The sequence below is a fragment of the Suncus etruscus genome, chromosome 3, assembly GCF_024139225.1.
Source record: "Suncus etruscus isolate mSunEtr1 chromosome 3, mSunEtr1.pri.cur, whole genome shotgun sequence".
In the NCBI taxonomy this organism is placed as follows: Eukaryota; Metazoa; Chordata; class Mammalia; order Eulipotyphla; family Soricidae; genus Suncus; species Suncus etruscus.
The window spans coordinates 140,719,773-140,740,838 of NC_064850.1; the positions used below are offsets into that span (position 1 = coordinate 140,719,773).

Below are 21,066 nucleotides of genomic sequence, written 5' to 3' on the forward strand. Positions count from 1 at the left end.
CAGTTTGTCACAGATACTAGATATCCTGTTGTGCAGGGGGTTTCTCCTGGCTCTGCTCTCAGGAATCGCTCCTGTCACATAAGCTCGGGCACATCCAAGGTTACTGCCTTATGAGGCAAAGGGCCATGTGCGGCCGTCCCAGTTTATGTCCTTTCAGAGGAGATGCCTTGGTATTGGTGTCTTCCTGGATGGGAGGCAGGAAACCCTCTTCCTGACTCTGAACCAGCTGTGCTCTCTCCTTGGAACCTTCTGTGTTGTTTTCAGGGAATTTTCTTTCATGAGGGTTCTGTGAGAGAATCTGGGCTGTCCTTTCCTGTGTTTCTTCCTTTGTTTTAAAAGATCCCAAGACTGACCATGTTCCAAGGTGCTCTCTGTCCTGTACAGAACACAACTGTGCCTATGGGTAGTTTTCTACGGGTGTCATGCCAAGGGAGAGATGTGGCTCAGCTGTCCACAGACTTGGGAAAGGTGAATCTGCATTCTGAGATTCCCTGCTTTGCTTGGAAGTAAACTGTGGTTCACCTCTCATCAAGCTCATCCAGGAACCGAATAGCTGTGATTGGGATTGGTGTGGACTCAGGCACCATGCAGCTGTGAATGCTGTCATGGCCTCTGACGTCCCCAGACATGCTGGTGCAGACCGCCGGCTGTCACCTGGCATTAGATAATCTAGTTCCTAGAAAACTCTTGCTGCTGTGCCCCTGAGGGGCATGTCCTCGTGCTGGGAATCCTTCCAGGCACCACCCAGACAGAGCATATTGCCTGGTCTTCGACCCTGTATTTTCACCTCTGGTCATGTCCTGACATTGAGAAGTCACCCTGTCAGGCTCTTCCCACAGAAATTGATGGCAGTAGGTCACCCCTTGAAACAGGGATGTCCCTGTCCTCTGCCCTCCTGGCCTTACTCCCCACATGCATCCTCCCCTGCCCTGGCCTGCCACAGGAGCTGTTTACCTGGGGTAGGATGGAAACATCACGCCAAATCTAAATACAGCAAAATCAACAGAGGACAAATATGTTGTAGCGAACGCCTTTTTTTTCCCCTGGTTGATGTAGTTGGATTTATTTTTTTTCACTTGATTTTTGGGCCCACCTGGCTATACTCAGGAGACTGACTCTATGGGGTGTCAAGGATCAAACCCTGATCTGCCATGTGCAAAGCAAAGCACCTTACTCGCTGTACTATCTCTCTAGTCCATTGTAGTAATTGTGCATTCTTGCCACGATCTTTTACAAACACTGAAAGCTAATGGAGATAGAAACATGCCCATGGATTAGTCTTTGTTTTCAGAACTTAATTTTGGATCAGTTTTGCTAATGCAAAATTTTGCATTAGCCCCTGTTGGCATCCTTAGTTTTGCAAAACATCGCTTTGGCTTTGCTCTGTTCATCGTCTTGTTTTGTTGCGGCTCTGCAGTAGGGATGCATGCTCAGGTGGGGCTAGGCTGACTGCATGCTGGGTAATAGGAAGTGGGGGAGTAGTGGGCCAGCCCCAAGGTGCTGCTGTTTATTATTTATTTATTTTGCTTTTTGTGCCACACCTTGTGACGCTCAGGGGTTACTCCTAGCTATGCACTCAGAAATTGCTCCTGGCTTGGGGGACCGTATGGGATGCTAAGGTTCGAACCAAGGTCCAGCCTGTGTCAGCTGCGTGCAAGGCAAAAACACCTTAGTGCTATGCTGCGCTTTCACTTTGGTTGCATGGTGCTGCTGTTTTTTTAAATGTATTTTTGTTTTTTGTTTTTGTTTTTGTTTTTTTAGTTTTTGGGCCACACCCGGTGATGCTCAGGGGTTACTCCTGGCTATGCCTCAGAAGTCGCTCCTGGCTTGGGGGACCATATAGGACACCGGGGGATGGAACCGCAGTCCATCCAAGGCTAGCGCAGGCAAGGCAGGCACCTTACCTCTAGTGCCACCGCCCGGCCCATATTTTTTTTTTTTTTTTTTTTTTTTTTTTTTGGGCCACACCTGGTGGTGATCAGGGGTTACTCCTGGCTCTGCACTAAGAAAGAGCCTGAATATGTCCCAGGTCAGCATCATGCAAGGCAAATGCCCTACTGCTGTGCTAATGCTTTGGCCCCAAATGATGAAATTTCTTTTCGTCATGTAGCCAAACACTTTTTTCTCTCCTGTTCTTAGTTGTTAATTTGCAGACTTTAATGATCAGTCTGACTCTATGCATAGGCATGGTGAAAACACAGGAACGAGAAGCAGTGGTGGTAATCTCCACTTTGCCCCAGTACCACTTCAGAGAGAGAGAGAGAGAAGCCCTTGTCCAGATGACAGACAATGGCTCTGCTCAGCCTGCAGCCCCGGAACAAGGCCCAATTCACAGGAACGCATCAGGCAGGCGCAGGCTGATGAGGCGTCACTGCAACCCTATGAGAAATGAGAAGATGGGGCTCATTGATGGGCCAAATTTTCATAGAATAGTAATCAGCTTTGTGGGTGTGTGGAAGTCTGCATCAGGATGATTTTTAGAAAAACTCTGAGGGTTAGTTTTAAGCTAAAATTTTGTTTTATTTTTGAGAGAGGAGGGTTTGGGCCATTGCTGGCCAGGCTCGGGTTACTTTGGGCTGTGTATTCAAGAAATATTTCTGGCAGGGGCCAGAGTGATAGCACAGCAGTAGGGCATTTGCTTTGCACACGGCTGACCCAGGACGGACCTGGGGTCAATCCCCGGCTTCCCATTTGGTCCCCTAAACCAGGAGCGATTTCTGAGCACATAGCCAGCCAGGAGTAGCCCCTGAGCGTCACCAGGTGTGGCCCAAAAACCAAAAAAACAGAAAAGAAAAGAAAAATAAATAATCCTGGCAGCCTGGTGGGTGGGGGAGCGGGCCTCATGGGATGCTGAGGATTGAACCTGATTATCTGTGTGTAAGGCAAGTGTCTCTGCCTGCTGTGCTATAACTCCAGTCCAGTTTGATTTGTTCCTTTTTTTTTTTTTTTTTTTTTAAAGGAAAGCCTGTGCTTTCCAGGAAGTTTGTGGTATAATGTCAAAGCAGACAAGAACAAGAGTGCTCGCCTTCTCTTGTAGGGGACTGCTGTGCGTACGGGAGACCTGCTTTCATTCGTGCTCCTGAGGGTTGGTGTGGCAGGTCGGCTGCAGCGGCTGTGAGCCAGACTCCCCCAGTGAAGCAGATACGTGGGTCAAGTGGGGAGTGGATCTCATAGAAATCTTGCTCCAAAAATCTCTCCACAGTCGAGAAATTATTGCGAAGAGACTCAGCAGTTTTAGGTGTCCAGAGACCTTGTGGGCCTCTCTGTGCCTGAGCAGGGACATCACCATGTTTGCATGCACACGTACATCTGTGTATGTCCGTTCATCTGAGCTTGCATGCCTAGACATGGCAGGTGCGCATGTTTGTGGACTGAGATTTATACAGACGTACATACTTTGTCACTGTGTATGTGATGGGGACTCTTGCATGTGTGTGTCATGCCTGAGCGCATGTCTGGACATGCAGGGGCATGTTGTGAGTCCAGTTGTGTACAGATTTGCATGTGCGTGTGGCTGCATGTGTGTATGCAGGGGTTGTAAGTGCACTGCCAAGCGCATGGGCACATGCCAGTAGCACTGTGCTGCCAGCTCCTTGCTGCCATCTCACGTAAGATGAGAGACGAAGGGAAGCAGGGCTGGGCTTTCCTGTGCTTGCCAGGCCGATAAGTTTGGGCATCCCCACGCTTTGAGTGTGGTACAGTCACAAGTCATGGTGCTTTTATTGCCATTGCCAGTGCTCAGGCACTGTTCTGCGACTGTGAGATGTAGGTGACCAAGCGTCTCAAGGACACTCCCCTCCAGGCTCCCCATTGCTCCCAGGGTCACTGAGACACTAGTGCACTTTCCTCCAGAGAACAGGAAGGCCAATTGGTGCCATGTGTCTAGTCAATGTGTTTCTTCTCCTTTATGGGTTGGAAGGTAGCACCTGTGGGACTGGTGTTTTCTTGCTGTCCAGGCCCACTTTTGTCTAAGAGCCTCTATTTCCTTGCATGACCAGGAGTTAATTTCTCACTTGGCTCAATTTTTTGATAAAAGGATTGCTCTGAAGTGTTGGGGACTCTTTGTTCTCTGCAATTCTCTGAGTCTGGGGTCTCCTCCTGGCCTGGCCTGGCCTGTGATGCCTTGAGCCTGTCGTTATAACCTGGCTGGCGAGTAGCAGATACTCTGAGCCACCTCCTACTGTTTTTGTAACTAGTTGATTATGCAGCCCTGAGGGAGAAATGAGGCATTTCTGGGGCCAGAGGAGCTGCTCTGGGTCGTGGAGTCTGGAGTTGTGGGGCTGCCTCTGCATCCACCATGTGTACCTCATGTCATAGATCCCTGACAGCACCGGCAGCTTCACATTCTGTTCCCATCAGTGAGTGGCACGAAGGTGATTATGAGCAGCAGAATGTAGTGTGTAGGATCCCAGCGTTCTCATGTGCAACTTAGAACAGGGGATCTGATCGTGGTGGCCATGCCAAGGAGCACAGCCACTGCTGGGGAACATTCCACAAAGTCCTCTCTGAGCCATGAGCTGAGGGCCTCATTTCAGTCGTGAAGCAGTATAGAAATCATACTCTCCGTCTCATACATGGAAGAGGAGGTTGTTTGGTTCTTATTTCATTGTTGGGCGCTGACCCAGTTACAGGTTTTGGAGTGTACAGCTGGCCGGCAGGCCTTGGGGCAGAAAAGATCTTCAGGAAGCAAACAAAAAACATGACTGACAGTTCATGGAAAGTTCTAGAAAACGAGATTCTGACTCTGTTCTGCTATGTGAAGTAAATCCCATTAAACATGGCTAAGTAATTTCTGAGACATGGTGGGGCACGCTGAGCTGCTTCCCTCTTGAGTGCTTTGCTAAGGCTTGTTTGTTATTCTCTCCCCATGTTGCTCCAACAGCCAGACCAAATCCCTTTGGAATGCCCGGGATAGTGCCACCGTATGTTCCCCCTCAGATGCTCAACATTCCACAGGCCACTCTGCAAGCAAAGCCCGTGGTAAGGTCATCCTCCTGCCCTGTGATCCAGCCTATCTCCCCGCCCCGTGGTCAGGCCTCCATCTCTGCCTCGGGGTGGGATCGCCTGTGTTTTGATATGGGGTAAACGTGGAAAGTCTCTGAGACTGAGTATGCTTGGCAAGTGGGGATCTACATTCTATGCCTGTGTCCCATGGGCAGCCTGGAGGCAGGCGTGTGTGCCTACTTCTGACCTCTGCTTGCTTTCCTGCAGGTGCCCAGCCCCGGGGCTTCAGGCCAGGGTCCACACCCGTACAGCCTTGCTGAGCCCACCCTCAGCCTGGAGTCCAGTGGGAAGAGCCCAGGCGAGCAGAACAGCTACAGTAGTCTCCCTCCCGAGGGCAAGCACACCCCACTGTACGAGCGCGCCTCCCCCATCCACCCTGCCCCTGGTGGCAGCCCCAACCACGTGGACGCTGCCTACTTCCCCGGCTCTTCCACATCGTCCTCCTCAGACAATGATGATGGCAGTGCAGGAGCAGCAAAGTAAGTATGTGGGGTAGGGGGCAGGGGCCAGGGGGCGCGGTTTTGAGCCTGTACCCCAGGATGCCACTTCAAGTTGGCCAGTCCACCATGCACAATGATGAGTCCTGTCTGCTACGGGCAGAATACAGAGACAGTGAAGATACTTCTTTTTTGGGGGTTTTTTTTTTTGTTTGTTTTTTTGTTTTATTGGTTTTTGTGTCACACCCAGCAGCGCTCAGGGGTTACTCCTGGCTTTACGCTCAGAAATCGCTCCTGGCAGGCTCCGAGGACCATATGGGATGCCGGGATTCCAACCGATGACCTTCTGCATGAAAGACAAACGCCTTACCTCCATGTTATCTCTCTGGCCCCAAGTGAAGATATTTCTAAGAATTTCGAGTTCAGACCACAGATATAGTACAGGGGTTAAGGCACTTTTGTGTATGACCATCCTATTTGGTTCCTAACACTGCATCTGGTCCCCTGAGCACTGCCAATGAGGCCCAGACCTCCCCTAGAAAGGTAAGTGATTCTGAGACCAGCTGTCTTTGCCTGCTCATGGTCTTGAGCTGTTCTGATAGTTTGTATTTTAGAAAAATTGCTTTGTATGGCATTAAACCCACAGTGAAGTTGCCTGAAATGGGCAGTTGGCCCGCTGCTGTTCGGGCCCCTCTTCCCCAAAGCATTTCAAGTTCTGGGCCTGCCTCCTAGATTAGGAAGAGGTCTGGGTCCCCTCTGCTCCTGGCCCACTTACATTTCAGCTCGGCACAGCCCATTGGAGAACTGAATGATGCTGGCAGCACTGCTCACAGCCCGGCAGTATGCCAGGCCTAACCAACTTCTGTGTGGGAGATTTCTTCCAAAATAAATGAATTCACAAAGAACTCTTCGACTTAGGTAGTTCCCAGCCAAATAATGCATATCTCCCTCCTTCTCTCTCTTTCTTTCTCCCTTTCACCTTCCCTCTCTCCCTCCCTCTCCACTGAGCACTGGAAATTCTTCTCCCCAAATACAGCATCAGTGTAGGTGGGCTCTGTGCAGCTTGCATGTGGCCCACTTGGCTCATATGACCTGTGCTGAGGCAGATTTGGTACCCTGCTCCTGTGCCTTCTGCCCCACAGTTCTGAGACAGGACAGCTATCGTTTAGCAGTCAGACTTAATTTTTTTCTGAAGTGCCATACATAACCAACCTACTGAGGAAGATTCCGGATTGGGCTCAGGAATTCACATGTTAGAGACTGGGGGCTCTGAGAATAGAGGCTATTTCCTAAAAGCACCCCAGTTGCATGTGCTCTGCTTAGTTTGGTCAGCAAGCCCAGAGCATCTCTGCAGATGTGTCTGTCCTTCCTCAAAGCCTAGCAGGAGTGCCATGAGCAGACAAGAGTCCTTAGCACATTCTAGCAGCCACAGTCAACTGTGCCTGGTGAAACACTAGGACATGGGGGAGAGAGCGTGTGTGTTTTATCATTGCATGTTGAATTTTCCTGTGTTGTTAGCGATTATCACTGTTGACCTCTTTGCAGTGCCAAGTGTACTATAGTTCTGTATAGAAGAAACACATCATAGTTCTCAGTACTGCCCGGGATCTCATGAACCCTCCAGAGGTCTTAGAATGTGGCATGCATTCACTGTCATTTTGGGTGTGGGTGCTGTGTGGAGCCACATGTGTCACCACTTGGAGGGATGTGGCAATGTGAGTTACCAGGTGCTATGTACCCCTGGAACTACCCTTGGCTCCAGTTCTGTTCATGAGGCGTTCCGCCAGGTCTGGTGTGGGTATTGAGGGTCTGGTCCCAACGTGTGTCTTACAGGCCTGAAATTTGCTCCCCGTTTGCTGGCTGAGAGGAGGCCAAAGAGAAGGGGCCTTGTGGACCAGACTCCGGCACAGTGCTGTGGGCGCTTCTGGGTGTCCTTTGTCTTGACGAGCAGTGCGTCCTATAGGTGTGGCAGGGTGCTGGCCTGTGGGGTGCCTGGGGGAAAGAATGCAAGGGCAGGGTGGTGGCTTTGTGTATGGTACCACATAGAGTCCATTTGAATGTGAGTCAGGGATAGCTCCTGAATGCCACTCACCCACCCAATTTTTTTAAACATCACAGCTCAGTGGGCCAGGAACTGACACTCATTTTGGTACAGAGGAGGATTGTACTCCCTGAGTGAAAGTCTTTGCCAGACCGGCACCACGGAGTAGTTCCTGCATAGTGTGGGCATAGTGGCAGGCACACAACAGTGTGGGTCAGAGCACCACCACTAGCTGGAGGTGGTGCTGCAAGTTTTGTGATTTGGGTTGTGGCCCAGGCTGACTGCGGAAGGGTTGTGCTGGGGGAAGTGCGGGTGTTAGCTGAGCACAGTCATCAGCTGCGAGGTCCTGGGGTACTGTGGGTAGGTGGGTGCATTTGGTGCTGGTGGCCCTTAGGCAGGACAGACGTTGGGCTGAGGAGACAGGGAAGGCTTCGGGCTATGCCTGGAGCTACAGCAGAGTGAGAAGCCTGTTTTTGGGCCCCACCCAACCTGCCCACAGCATCACTGTCACAGAGACTAGTCACAGGAGGGGGGAATCTGCAGGGGAGGTACCCCACACACGTAACAGGCTCCCACAAATGCAACACGTTCCTGGTTATGTTGGCCAGGGTCCTCTGTGATACTCTGCCTATTATCAATGCAGGGATGCTGGTATCACTTGGAACCACCCATAGTGTTTGTGGGAACCACGTGGGGCTGGGGCTGGAACCAGGTCAGCTACCTACCTGCCAGGCAAGCATCTTAACAAGCTCTCTAATATCTGACTCCCAAGTGGGTCAGTGGTTCACCACAGAGAGCCTGCACTGCATTGCTGCTTAGGCACCGTGGTGCCAGGGTGCTCAAGGAGTCATGGTATGACAGGAACCAAGCCAAGGGATGGTGCTTTCTGTACAGATCCCTGCTTTCAATGATGCTCACAGAGGAAGCACAGATGGGCCACAGGCATATGGAAGGATATTATCTGTCCTCAATTAAAAAGTGTTACAAGGATGGTCTGAAAATAGCTTTTATCTAACCTTCCTCCCAAATGAGCAAGTGTTTGTTTTTCTGTTTAGAATTCAGCCAGGGCACTGTGAAAGTTTCCCACTGTGGCCAGTCCTGGTGTCCTTAGGGATCTGCACCGTGGGCACCTTGTTTGTGATGATAGGAGAACCTCACCTATATGCCTTGGACACTGCAGGGAACCTGCTTCCAGGGAAGCCCATGGAGCTTCTACTGGGATTGGTCTGAAAGGCCCTCCAGATGACTGAGGACAGTGCCTGTAGGGAGTCCCAGCCCTTATATTTGCACATACGTGCCTATTAGTCTGTAATGCTGTGTGTGCGTCTCAGTATTTGCTGTTTGCAAATACTGTGTACAAGTTTGTGTACCTGTATCTGCACGTTCTCAGGGGTTTGTGTCTGTGTACGTGCAAACTATATGTGCTATGGTGACGTGGAGTGATAGTGCTCTGTACTGTGAGAGGGTGACAGCGCTGGGCTGTGAGGTCTGCTCGAGTTTTCTTGTTTTGGGTGTGGGGCTCCCAGGTCTTGCTCAGGTGACACAGAGTTCCCGACAACTCTTGGCCATCCTGGTGGCTCAAGGGACCCCTTGCAAATGCCAAGGATCAAAGTAGGGTCGGCTGTTATGCAAGGCAAGAACTGTTACCTGTCTGTCTGGCCTTGTGACTGATTGTGATTTTGTTTGGTCTTGGTAGGTGTGCTATTCTCAAATGTTTAACAATGATAGATAATCCTTTTATGCCTATGGCCGTAGCACATTTCAGCCAGGGTTTATGTTGGGCAAATATGCTGACTATGCTGACTTCAACCCCAATATGAAATTGAAATGATGTGCTTTCGGGTCAGAGAAATAGTGCAGGGGGTAGTATGCTTGCTTTGCATGTGGCCGATCCAGAGTCAATCAATCCCCTCTACCCCATACAGTGAGTAGAGTACAGAGCCAGAAGTAACCCCTGAATACTGCCTGGTATGACATAAAAAGCAAAAAAAAAAAAAGGAAAAAGGAAAAAGAAAGAAATGATGCTCCTTTAAACTTCATTGGCACGTTCTGGTCTCTAGTTTATTTCTTGGCTTTAGTTTTTTCAATGCTTGATCTATCAAATGGTCCTCACCCACTTCTCAGATGTTGATTGAAGTCCTTTGTTCTGATATTTGAAATGCTAAGTAAATCTGGCCCATCTCCATCTTCCTTGCCTTGGAGTTTGCTGGGTAGAGCTAACTCAGTTCATTGTCAACTCCTCTCCCCTCCCCCATACATACCCTTCCTGTGTCAGAAGGCGTCCCCCACTGGCTTCTCAGGGTCCTTCTGAACAGGCAGTAAGGCCCCACAGTCTTCATACCTCACACTCTTCATCTATGAAATCTGGCCTGGTGACCTGATTTTCTGCTCCCTGAGAGTATTGGCGAACGAGCCTTTGTCCTTCGTCTTTCTTGAGGACAACAGGAGGTCCTTTCTAGCAGAGCACTCTTTGTCTTGCTGCTGGTGAGGCTTTGGTTTGCCATTCCCTCCCCCGGTACCAGCGTACCAGCGTGTGGTTTTCTAGAGTGGTGGGGGAGATGAGCACAATGAGTGGGGAGAGCCTCAGCCAGGCGTCCATGGCCTGGGTGCATGTCTGACTTTTCGGCACTAACCGTTCTGTGTTCTCTTATGTGCAGCCATATCAGTGGGAACAAAATGGGCTGGGAGAAGACGGGAAGCCACTCGGAGCCTCATGTTCGAGGAGACCCCGGAGACCAAGCCAAGGTAGTACACCCCCCATCCCACCCCATCCTTCAGGCAGGACCTTCAGAGCTGTGAGCGTGGCCTTGAAGCAGAGTGCACTTTCTGGAAACCTTTTAGGATCTGCACATGTGTGGGGTGAGAAGGCAGTAGGCACTTCCAGGCACTTGTAGGAAAGGGGCACTCCTCTAGAACCCTGTCTTGTATGGGTTATTTGTGGGGGATGACTGAGAAATCACACATTAAAAATGAAAATAAAGTTCCACGGGGCAGGAGCAGCTGGTAGGACGCTTGCCTTATACACAGCTAATCCAGGTTCAATCCCCACTATCCCGTATGATTCTCCCTGAGTCCACCAGGAGTGATTCCTAAGTGCAGAGTCAGGAGTAACTTACCCCTGAGCACTGAACAAAAAGATTCCATTGACACCCCCCCCAACACCTCCTCCCCAAATATCCTTTTGACACATGTGATGCCTAAAGAGAGGCTTGTGCATGCCTGATGGATGGCTTGTGAGGAATGAAATGCACATGAACCTGGAGTCATAGCATTAATGTGGACACCTCATCCCCCTCCTGTTCCCACTGTCTCTGTTATGCAGCACAGGGGCCCTGCTCTGAAAGGCATTTGTGAATAAATTATCCATAAGTTGTTCCACTCTAGACTAATTTTGCTACTTTATATGAAGGGCAAAATTAAACACTTAATTACATATCCTGAGACTCTTATTTTGTCCCCAAACGGAAAAATGAACGTCTTTGGGGTGGCACAAAATCAAGCAATGAGCAGTTTCTAGTGTTCATTGTGCAGATAATATTTGCTCCTGATAAACAATGCAAAGGATGCTAATGTGCACCGAGGAAAAACTAGGCTTCCTCCTATGGTCCACCACTCTGGCGACGGTTCTGTGTCCACACTCCTGCTTCCATGTTCTTGTGTTCATTCCTTTGGGGCAGTGGTTTCCTGCAGAATGGCTGTGTTTGAGGCATGATGGCACATTCCACACTTCACTTCTTTATTTGCTGCTTCTAGGTCTGAGTCATCGTTTGTAATGGAATTGATTTGTTTTCTTCAATTTTTTGGTAAATAGTTCTATGGTATTCTAAATTTGGGCCTCCCTTATGATCAAAGAATGTTTGAATGAGTTATCCTGCAGTGGCAGCCTGTCCAAGTTGGCCTGGATTAGAATTCCAGTTCTTGGAGTCACTCATATACGGTGACAGTTGGGGGACAGAGTGATAACACAGCTGTTAAGGCATTTGCTTTGCACCTAGCCCATCCATGTTCACTCCCCAGCACCTCATGTGGTCCCTAAGCTCACCAGGAATGATCCCTGAACTCAGAGCTGGGAGAAAATCCTCAGCACAGCCGGGTGTGGCCCAAAAATAACAATAAAACAGATAAAGCAGTGTCTGTATTTCACCTCTCAAGGGAGCCTGGTGGGAATCAGCCCCACACATAAGAGGTGAGTCCTTTGGGATCACAGACCCAGAAAGTCAATTTGAACCCCTATAGTTGAGTCTGGCTGAGTTTCCCAGCAAAAACTGAGATAGCCCTGCAGTCCTCCTTCACTGGGTCGCACAGAATTGGGCCACAGGCCTGCTGCAGATGGGCCGTTGAGTGTCAAGACACCCTGACAGTTCTCCATACCACAGAGTTGTACATTCACTGCAGCTATCTCCACCTGGATAGTTTTAGACCAGAGCCATCAGCTCTGAGCAGCATGTTCCTATAGAATTCAAATTTGGGGCTGGAATGGTATTACAGTGGATAGGGTGTTTGCCTATGGAATTCCATATGTTCCCCCTAGTCCTGCAAGGTGTAGTTCCTGAGTGCAGAGATGCAAATAAGGCCTAAGCCAGCTATGGCCCCAGAACGAACAGAAAAGCTAAACTTTCCCCCTATATAAAGTTTAGGTAGCATTTTTTTTTCCTTTGTTTTTGGATTTTTGGGTAACACCCAGCAGCGCTCAGGGGTTATTCCTGGCTCTACGCTCAGAAATCGCTCCTGGCAGGCCCAGGGGACCATGTGGGATGCCTGGATTCGAACCACCGTCCTTCTGCATGCAAGGCAAACACCCTACCTCCATGCTATCTCTCTGGCCCCAAGATGTCATTTTCTAATATGGAAAGGACAGTCAGGTTTTCCCAGCCACGATAGTTGTATCCATCTTTGGCTGTGCAGTGAGGAAGCACGGGAGAGTAGAGAGATAGGTTACATCTCAGGCCATCAACCTCCTGCTCTGTTCACATTCGGGGCAGGGGAGGGGTGTTTTCTAGGGAATGCTCCAGTCTAGAAATCTACCAGGTGTATGGGGTTTTCCACTGTAATGGTCCTCAATTTAGCAAGTTCCCTTTCCTGTGGCAGTCCCTTTCTGTGCCTATGTAGGGGCTGGATTGGTGTCTATGTCTCTGGTGGGGTCTATGGGGACAGAGTTATTTGTATCTTGTGGATGGATGGGGCTCTGTGGGCCCAGGGGCTGGCCAGCTGCAGGACAGTATGCGCGGTCACTGAATATCTTCCTCTTCTCAACTGCGCTCTAGGTGGACAGCGGCTCGGCCTCGGCCTCTTCGGGCAGCCAGCTTGTGGAAGTGAAGGGAAGCCAAGTTGGTGCTGTGCAGCCCATTCCGTGCCTCCTGTCCATGCCAACCAGGAACCACATGGACATCACCACCCCACCCCTGCCCCCTGTGGCACCAGAGGTGCTGAGAGTGGCTGAGCACCGGCACAAAAAGGGGTTGATGTATCCCTACATCTTTCATGTCCTGACCAAGGTATGTGCGCGGCACTGGACGTGCCAGCTCTGAGGCCATTGAGCTGTCCCCTCTCTGAGCGTTCTCAATTCTCTGATTTCAAGACTTCCCATGCCATGTTGATGCCACATTGGCAGATGTAGTCCCAACATCACACACAGTATCTGTTTCCTTTATCCTCTGCCTTGGTATGCTCCCTACGACGTCAGATGGCACCTCATGTACTGTAGTTTGTTCTTCATTCTCTGGGTATAGTAAAACAACAATAGTAATAATAACAACAGTGCAAGAATTAACATGGTCCCCAAAAACAGTTTTACACGGAGTTTCCTTCACCGTCTTAGTGTCTGGCTACGTGTGTGCCTAGGCAGACACAGTGGATCAGGGGTTTTATATCTGGGTGTCTTGAGTGGATCTTCGTGTATCTCCCCTTCCTCTCTGATCTTAGTCTTCATGTTGGTACAGGCAATCTTAGACCCATGACTCAGCAACTTGCTCAGGTGACCAGATTTCTCCTGCAGAGTTGGTTTATTACTGTCATGTGTTTCAAACATGCTTTCACCCACATCTCTGCCACAACATAGGAGGAGACTTTTCCTCTTTCCATTTTGTGGGATCTGTCTGCCACTCGTGAAATGGAGCTCAGTGCATATTCACTGTTTGTCTCTTGGCCCCAAAGCTCGACTCGGCCAGCAGTCCTTGCTTGCTTTTACAACCGAAAGAGAAAGCACACCAACAGTGTGAAGACCAGTTCTTGTGACTCAGCTTCTCTCATTTCTGTTGAGTGTAATTGCCTCCAAGTTGTTGACAGTGTTATTGACCCACAATTTTTTAGACCTCATTTTCAGAATATGGTTGAAGGTAAACATTTTATTTTTTAGGGTCAGCATAAATTTGATGGATAAGTGCTGTTGCGGGAATGGGAATTTGCAAAGTCGGGGACTATGACTGGAACACATTATACTTCCTGTCCCTGGGTATTGGGGTATTAGCCTGCTGCACCCATCAGTACATCAAAGACGTTCCTGCAGCACCCCAGCTGGGTTGGAGCAGGGCAGGGGGTGATGAATGGTGGCTCAGGTGTTGACTGAGCCCCACAGGCAGTCTCCTGTTCTTCTGTGCACCCTCCCTGCATGGACAAATGGGTTCCAATTACTATGGCTGGGGGATAGAGGCCCAAGGGTCCTTTTCGGATTGTAGAGTGCCATTGAAACTTCATTAAGATAGGGGAAAGTTTGGATTCTTAAGGGGCTCTTTCCTGCAAGCTGGTAGCTCTGGTCTAAAATCTGGATGGGAGACCATGGCTACAGTGAGAGGGGTCAGCTCGGGGACACGGAGAATTGTCAGAGTTCTCTGCTGAGAGAGTCAGCTCTCCCGAGAGAGGGCACTAATAATACTCAAGCAGAAGCAAAGCTTGTGAAGTCATTTCTAAAGGCATAGCCGACACATTCAACAGACAGGGAAGATCATGAGTATATTTTTGTGTCGTAAAAATATGTGGTGAATCACTGAGATGGAGCCACAGGGTCTCTGGCGGACTTCGTCCACCTCTTTCCTGACAGCTTGGATGTGTGTGGCTAGAACAGGATCCCTCCTTGGCTGGGCTCTTGGCTGTGCCCTGGCCTTCATCTGGGACCATCTCTGAGAACTTAATAAGTAACACTTCAGAGAGGACTCTCGGGTAGGTGGTTTAAAAATTTTTTTTTAATGGAAGAGTTTGGTTAAATAAAGAAGATTGTTTCATTTTTAGGATGCTCATTTCTTGGGTTTCATATAGATATAGATAATTGAAAATGATGAATTTTCTCACATGTAGAATCATCCTAAGGAATTTTAAAAAAGGGGCTTGTTCTCAGGTTCTCTCCTTGGTTGTCTGAAGGTACTTGTTCAGATTGTTTGCAAGACTCAGGGCTCACGTTCATGTTTTGCTTTGGCTCTTGTTGCCAGGTTAAAGGTAAAATGGAGACCTTTATGTCTTTGAGCACACCTCAATCTCCCAAATGAACATCTCGACCCAATGTAAGGCAGGTTGTTAAGCAATTGCTCTAGCATGGAATATCGTTAATGGAAAAATAATACAGTATATATCTGAGTTGATTGTGAATTCTGAAAAATGTGCAACATTATTCTGCTTTCTTCCATGCAAAGGGTGAAATCAAAATTGCTGTTTCTATTGAAGATGAAGCCAGCAAAGACCTGCCTCCCGCCGCCCTGCTCTATAGGCCGGTTCGCCAGTATGTTTACGGAGTCCTGTTTAGCTTGGCAGAAAGCAGAAAGAAAACTGAGAGACTTGCTTTTAGAAAGAACAGACTTCCACCAGAATGTATGTACTGTGACATCCATTGTTTGTTTTCCTCAGTACCTCGTAACTTCTTGTACATTTTCTAAAGCCTCCATGGGCACAGCGGAGCTCGCCTTGTGTGGCCCTTCGGAATAGAGGGGCTCCCAGAGGGCCCAAGAAGGGCATATCCACCCCCGGGCACAGTCCAGTCAGACAGTGTGCAGGGGCATCTGAGTCTCGCCAGCAGTGGTGGGGCCAAGCATAGCAGCACCTACCAGCTGTGGCCATTCCTTGGCACGGACCAACCATAGTCTGCATGGGTGTCCCCAGAAGCACTTTGCATCTCTGAAAATCCAGTAGTGTTCGGGAGTCCTTTGGCCTTCTGTAGGAAACCTGGGACCACCTCTCTCTTGGCGACTTCTGACGGACAGCAACAGAGGTGGGGATGGGGGACGGGGGACAGGCAGAGGACATAGAAAATTCTTCCACTGAAGTGTTGGCAGAAGTCAAGGCCAGGGATTTTGTCTGTTGCCTTAAAAGGGACACAGTGCCTTCTGGCTTACCTACATACAGCAAACAGAGTCTCATGGTAGCAGGTATAGAATCGGGGCTCCCCATACATGGTCTAGAAATACACAGGTGCGTCCATCTCTGGAATGGGAGCCACAGGCTGTATTTTTGAGGGTTGGGGCAAGGGTTGTACTGGTGGTTCTGCAGATGGGCAGGCGGGTCTCAGCGAAGAATCTGGTCTGGCAGTACCAGATTCAGGTCTATAGCTTCCTGATGGCCAGATAGGCTTGATTCTGCCCTGTCAAAACCAAGCCCTCTCTGCCCCCAGGGAGCAGAGGTTGTGAGGGGTTAAGGCACCTAATGTGACTAATCCAGGTTCATTCCCAGGTATATTGCCCATGGGTTCCTGGGTACCAATGGGTGCAGCCATTAGGCCTCCAATAGTAAGTAAGAAAGAGTAAAAAAGAGCCCTGTTGGGGCCAGTGGGCAGAGCAACCACTTTGCATGCAGGAAACCCAGGTTTGATTCCTGAGCGCCGCCAGTTGTGCGTCTTAACTCCCTCAATGAAAAGAAAATCAAACTTTCATTGAGACAGTGGAGCACAGAAGCATGCTGGCATCTGTCCTACTTGCTACAAGCATGGGCATGTGAGCAGGAGCCCAGCAGACATGGGCCTTTGAGCTGGACCTGCAGCAGACATGAGTGTGCGAGCTCTGGAGCCCAGCAGACATGGGCCTGCAAACTCTGGAACCCAGAAAATATGGGCATATAAGCTGGAGCATCTTAGATATGGATGTGAGAGATGGAGCCCTGTATAGTATACAGGCATGTGAGCTGGAGCTGGAGCTAATATAGCTCCAGTAGTCTGCAAAAGGCACCATTTGCAGGGCATGTGTTCACACTCTTCTCACATTTCTCATTTGGAGAGGAAGTCCTTCCCCCTTGGTGCCAGCTCTCTGTGCAGGCCAATGCTGACCCTTGGTCTCTGCTGCTGGCTTCTTTCCCCTGCCACAGACACTACAGGCTTGTAGGCACCCTCTCCTGCTCCTGCTTGCACAGTGAAAGACTCTTTGATGTTTTGCTCTTGTGCCCTGGAGTCTCTGACCTATAAGCACAGGCTCCTTAAAGGGTTCAAGTGGATGTGCTAGAGTTCTCAGGGGCACCCCAGGATGGCCATCCCTACAGTGGGCGAGATGTCCTGCCTCAGTGATGGTGTCATGGCCAGTCCAGGCACTGGGCAACTCAGGAGCTGCAGTCCAGCAGCAGGAAGGCTTGGCAGCCTACACAAGTTGGACTGCTGACCCTGCTGTGGTCCTGGTCCTACCTGCACTATGCAGCATCCCGCTGCTATGCAGATGATTGCTGTATGAACCTCAGAGCAGGAGCAGGAGAAAGCTGAGGCCCAGGCAACAGAGATACCTTACTCCCTGTGGCTCTTGACTGTGAGGCTTAGGGGGTTGCCTTGATCTTGCTGTGGGGGGCACAAAGGTGAGAAGGCAGAAGACTACCCTAATAGGCCCGTTGTGCAGAGAGGTCAGCTCTGGAGGACCCATGCTGGGTCCTGTCCTATATGAGTGGTTCTAGTGCGGGGATGAGTGCAGGGGAGAGATGGGTGGGTGTGGGACATGCAGAGGTGCCTGACAGGTGGAATGTTTCTGGGTGACAGCGCAGGCTGACGGGGCATTAGGCTGAAGAGAAGGGCCCTATTTCTGGGAGAAAGGTGTATGGCTTGTATGGCTGATGCCAATTCTGGTAAAGAGCTTGCGGGAAGGAACCAGGACTGAGTCTGACACCAGCCTTGTGTGTCCCTTAAGTCTAGCAGATACTTAAAAATGTGGGTGATGGGGCTGGAGAGATAGCATGGAGGTAAGGCATTTGCCTTGCATGCAGAAGGATGGTGGTTCGAATCCCACCATCCCATATGGTCCTCCGAGCCTGCCAGGAGCGATTTCTGAACATAGAGGCAGGAGTAACCCCTGAGCGCTGCCAGGTGTGACCCAAAAACCAAAATAAATAAATAAATAAATAAATGTGGATGATGGGAACTGGCGAGATAGCACCCCAGCAACCCAAATGGTCTCCTGAGTGCAGAGCCAGGAGTGAGCCCTGGACACCACCAGGTATGATGGCCCAGACACATTTAAAAAAAATAAAAAAAGAAAAACATGGTTGAGGTGAGGAACCAGATAGCACAGGGGAAGGCATGTTCTCTTTACATGGACAACTAGTTTGATTCCCAGCACTGCACATGGTCCCTCAAGCCCCCAGAAATGATTAGGAGCACAGAGACAGGAATAACCTCTGAGTACACTGATTGAGGCTAGGAAATCAAAACAGTTAAAAAGTGGGATTATCTGGATTCGATCCTCAGCACCACACACAGACCTCCAAGCCCCACCAGGAATGGGCCCTCGAGCACTGCCAGATGTGGCCCACCTATCCCTAATTCACCCTCCCCCCAAAAAAAATAAAAGGATAAATGATTGATTGGAATCTATCGTGTCAGATTATAGAACTAACCTTGGACCTGAACATGATTCTTGACTCCAGTGTAGGACGACGTTGAGTTGTATGGCCATGGTCCAGGTGTTGTGCCCCCTAACTCAGAATTGGGGGGATTGGTGTTCCTAAAGACCAGGAGAGGGCTGCACAGGTTTGAGTGAGTAAACTGAGACAGGCTGGAATCTTGAGATGGGGCAAGGGGGCAGTGGCCAGAGATGCAGCTTCATTGCACTTTAGGCCTGTGTTTATCTAGAGCAGTGATGGCTAACCGTTTTGAGCCGAGTGCCCAAACTGCTGCACAAAACCAAAGAATTTCCTCAAAGTGCCAGCACATCAATTAAACCTTAATAACAAGATTTTAGTATCTAAAAACTTTATAAATTTATTTAATTAATTTATTAATTTTTATAATTATATAATTCATAATATAATTTTATTATTTATTATAGTTAATTTATTAATTGCGGACCTTCCTGCGTCGCTAGAGAAATGCTTCATAAAACACCATCACCAGCCAGTGATGGGATGATGGGAGCCACGTGCAAGTATGATCTCTGTTTGTAGGATCTGTACAGAGGCTCCTTAGTCATCTTTTAGTGAAGTGGATAAAACTATATCCCGCCTTCATTGACCTCTCGGGAAGCATCCTGTTGGAAGGTCTTGATGTTGTGTGCCAGTGACCAGTTCTCAGCCACGCCCACCCCCATTTCAGCACAAAATGCACAGGCAGCGGGTCCCCTGCTCAGACCAAACCTACCCTGAAATTACAGCCCTCAAAGGACCTAGACCTTTACACTGTGCACTTGTCCAATTGTTCTTTCTGGCCCTAGACAGATACTTAGACAGCACTCTAAGTGGTTTTAGTGGCTGAAGCATCCCTGAGTGGGTGCATTTCCCAGGAGGAGACACCATACATAGCATTTGGCTTCTGGAAGAGATGAAAGTGAGGCAGAGACTCCTTGTGGGCATCTTCACTTTTTTTGTTTGTTTGTTTGTTTAGTTTTGTGTTTTGGGTCACACTTGATGGTACACAGGAGCTTTATTCCTGATTCTACACTCAAGCCCTAGTGGGCTTGGGTGAGGTAAAGGATGCCTGAAATTGAAAGTGGGTCAGTCACATGCAAGGCAAACACCCTACCTGCTGTTCTATTGCTCTCATTTCTCTGGAGTTCCTGGTTGATAATGGAAGAGTCATGGTGTCTCATTTTCCTTCATTGTTACTGTTCACGGAGTCTCAAATCCACAGTCCCTTTTGAGCCATGTGTCAATGAAGCAAATTCAGGTCATGTGCCAGAATATCTATAAATCCACAGAGCATCCACCATGAGGCTCACAGGTTGGTCAGAACTACTTGACAAAGTAGATTGAAGCCATGCATGCATCATCAAATCTAGTCTCTTGTGTGGACATATGATTGATTAAGTGGTTAGACATTGCCGTGCCTTTTCCTGTGACTTATTCATTATTTTTTAAGCCATTCTCCATTTAAGTAGGCCAGTTCCCCAGCTTCAAGAGCTCTTTGGAATTCATATTGCCCTTTGGTTTCGTTTCTCTTCTTTCTCTTCTTTTAAAGCACCTGGGCAGGATTTGTGTGTGTTGGGTGCTGTGGTGGCATTCTGTTTCTGCAAACAGCAGGTGCAGATGAGGATGCTTTGTTTGCACCATGGACTCTGGCTGTCACTGCAGGGATGGAACAGGGCCTGGAGATAGGAGGGCTCAGAGTCTAGTTCTGTGCAATCAGACATCTCCTCAGAGCCACCGGCAATGCAGTATGGTGGCCACCGCACTGCTGGCCTGAGGGAGCTCCCACAAGTTAGTCATCAGGCTTCTGTCTTAGGACTCTGAGAAGTACTGGAAGTATATGTAGACACTGCAGGATAATGTCCTCTTTGCCCGAGTTCCTGTAGTGTTCTGGATGTCCAGGAAGGGGCCCAAGAGATAGTGCAGAGGTTAAATGCCCTTTCCAGCCAGCAACTGTAGCCACGACACTCATTTCAATCCAGGAATCTGCATGTGGTCTCCAAGCAGCAACACCAGACTTGATACCTCAGCAAAGACCTAGGAAGAAGACTTGTGCATCATCCGGTTGTTCCAGAAACCAAAGAAATAAAAGGTCCGGGAGGTAAAGCCCGGTGATTTGCAGATGTTAAGATTATTGTTCATCTAATAAAATGGACTTTTTCTGCCTGAGTGCTGCAAAATTAAGTTGGTTAGAGAAAAAGACTTATAAAAGGTAGATGGATTTAATCACATACATGGAAAGATAGGTGTATGGAATATGGAAAGCAGAGCAATTTATAGACTTGGTGTACTTATACAAATGATTTATTTCTGTTCTTTACTTTTAAAACTTTACTTTTTTAAAAATCCGTGAAAAAGGGGCCGGAGAGATAGCATGGAGGTAAGGCGTTTGCCTTTCATGCAGGAGGTCATCGGTTCGAATCCCGGCGTCCCATATGGTCCCCCGTGCCTGCCAGGAACAATTTCTGAGCCTGGAGCCAGGAATAATCTCTGAGCACTGCCGGGTGTGACCCAAAAACCACCAAAAAAAAAAAAAAAAATCCGTGAAAAAGGCAAGAAAGACCATTGATCTTTCCTAATCCAATTTGCTTGAGAATTGTTGCATATGTCAAATCATGGATGCTCCTCATTGAAATAGAACTAGATTCATGGTTTGGCTTTTAAAAGGATGCTTGAGAAGCGTTCACTGGTCCATGGACACTTTGCTATGTTCATATTGGTCATAACATTCTTTTCCCCCTCACCCTTATAATTTGGACGAATGTTTCTGTGTCGATCTGATTTCTATAAAGTTCC

At 48.9% G+C, this 21,066-nt stretch overlaps 1 protein-coding gene across 2 annotated transcripts in view; it reads left to right on the top strand.

Annotated features, from left to right (window-relative positions):
• Positions 1 to 21,066, top strand: part of FAM120A (family with sequence similarity 120A) — a 79,954-nt gene that overhangs the window by 34,832 nt on the left and 24,056 nt on the right. The window contains exons 6-10 of one of the 2 annotated variants that reach the window (XM_049769991.1): positions 4,883 to 4,980; positions 5,212 to 5,483; positions 10,140 to 10,230; positions 12,747 to 12,977; positions 15,105 to 15,279. In XM_049769991.1, the coding sequence (XP_049625948.1) occupies positions 4,883 to 4,980; positions 5,212 to 5,483; positions 10,140 to 10,230; positions 12,747 to 12,977; positions 15,105 to 15,279 (867 nt within the window). The remainder of the gene's footprint in view (positions 1 to 4,882; positions 4,981 to 5,211; positions 5,484 to 10,139; positions 10,231 to 12,746; positions 12,978 to 15,104; positions 15,280 to 21,066) is intronic. The other variant, XM_049769992.1, reaches the window with a different exon arrangement.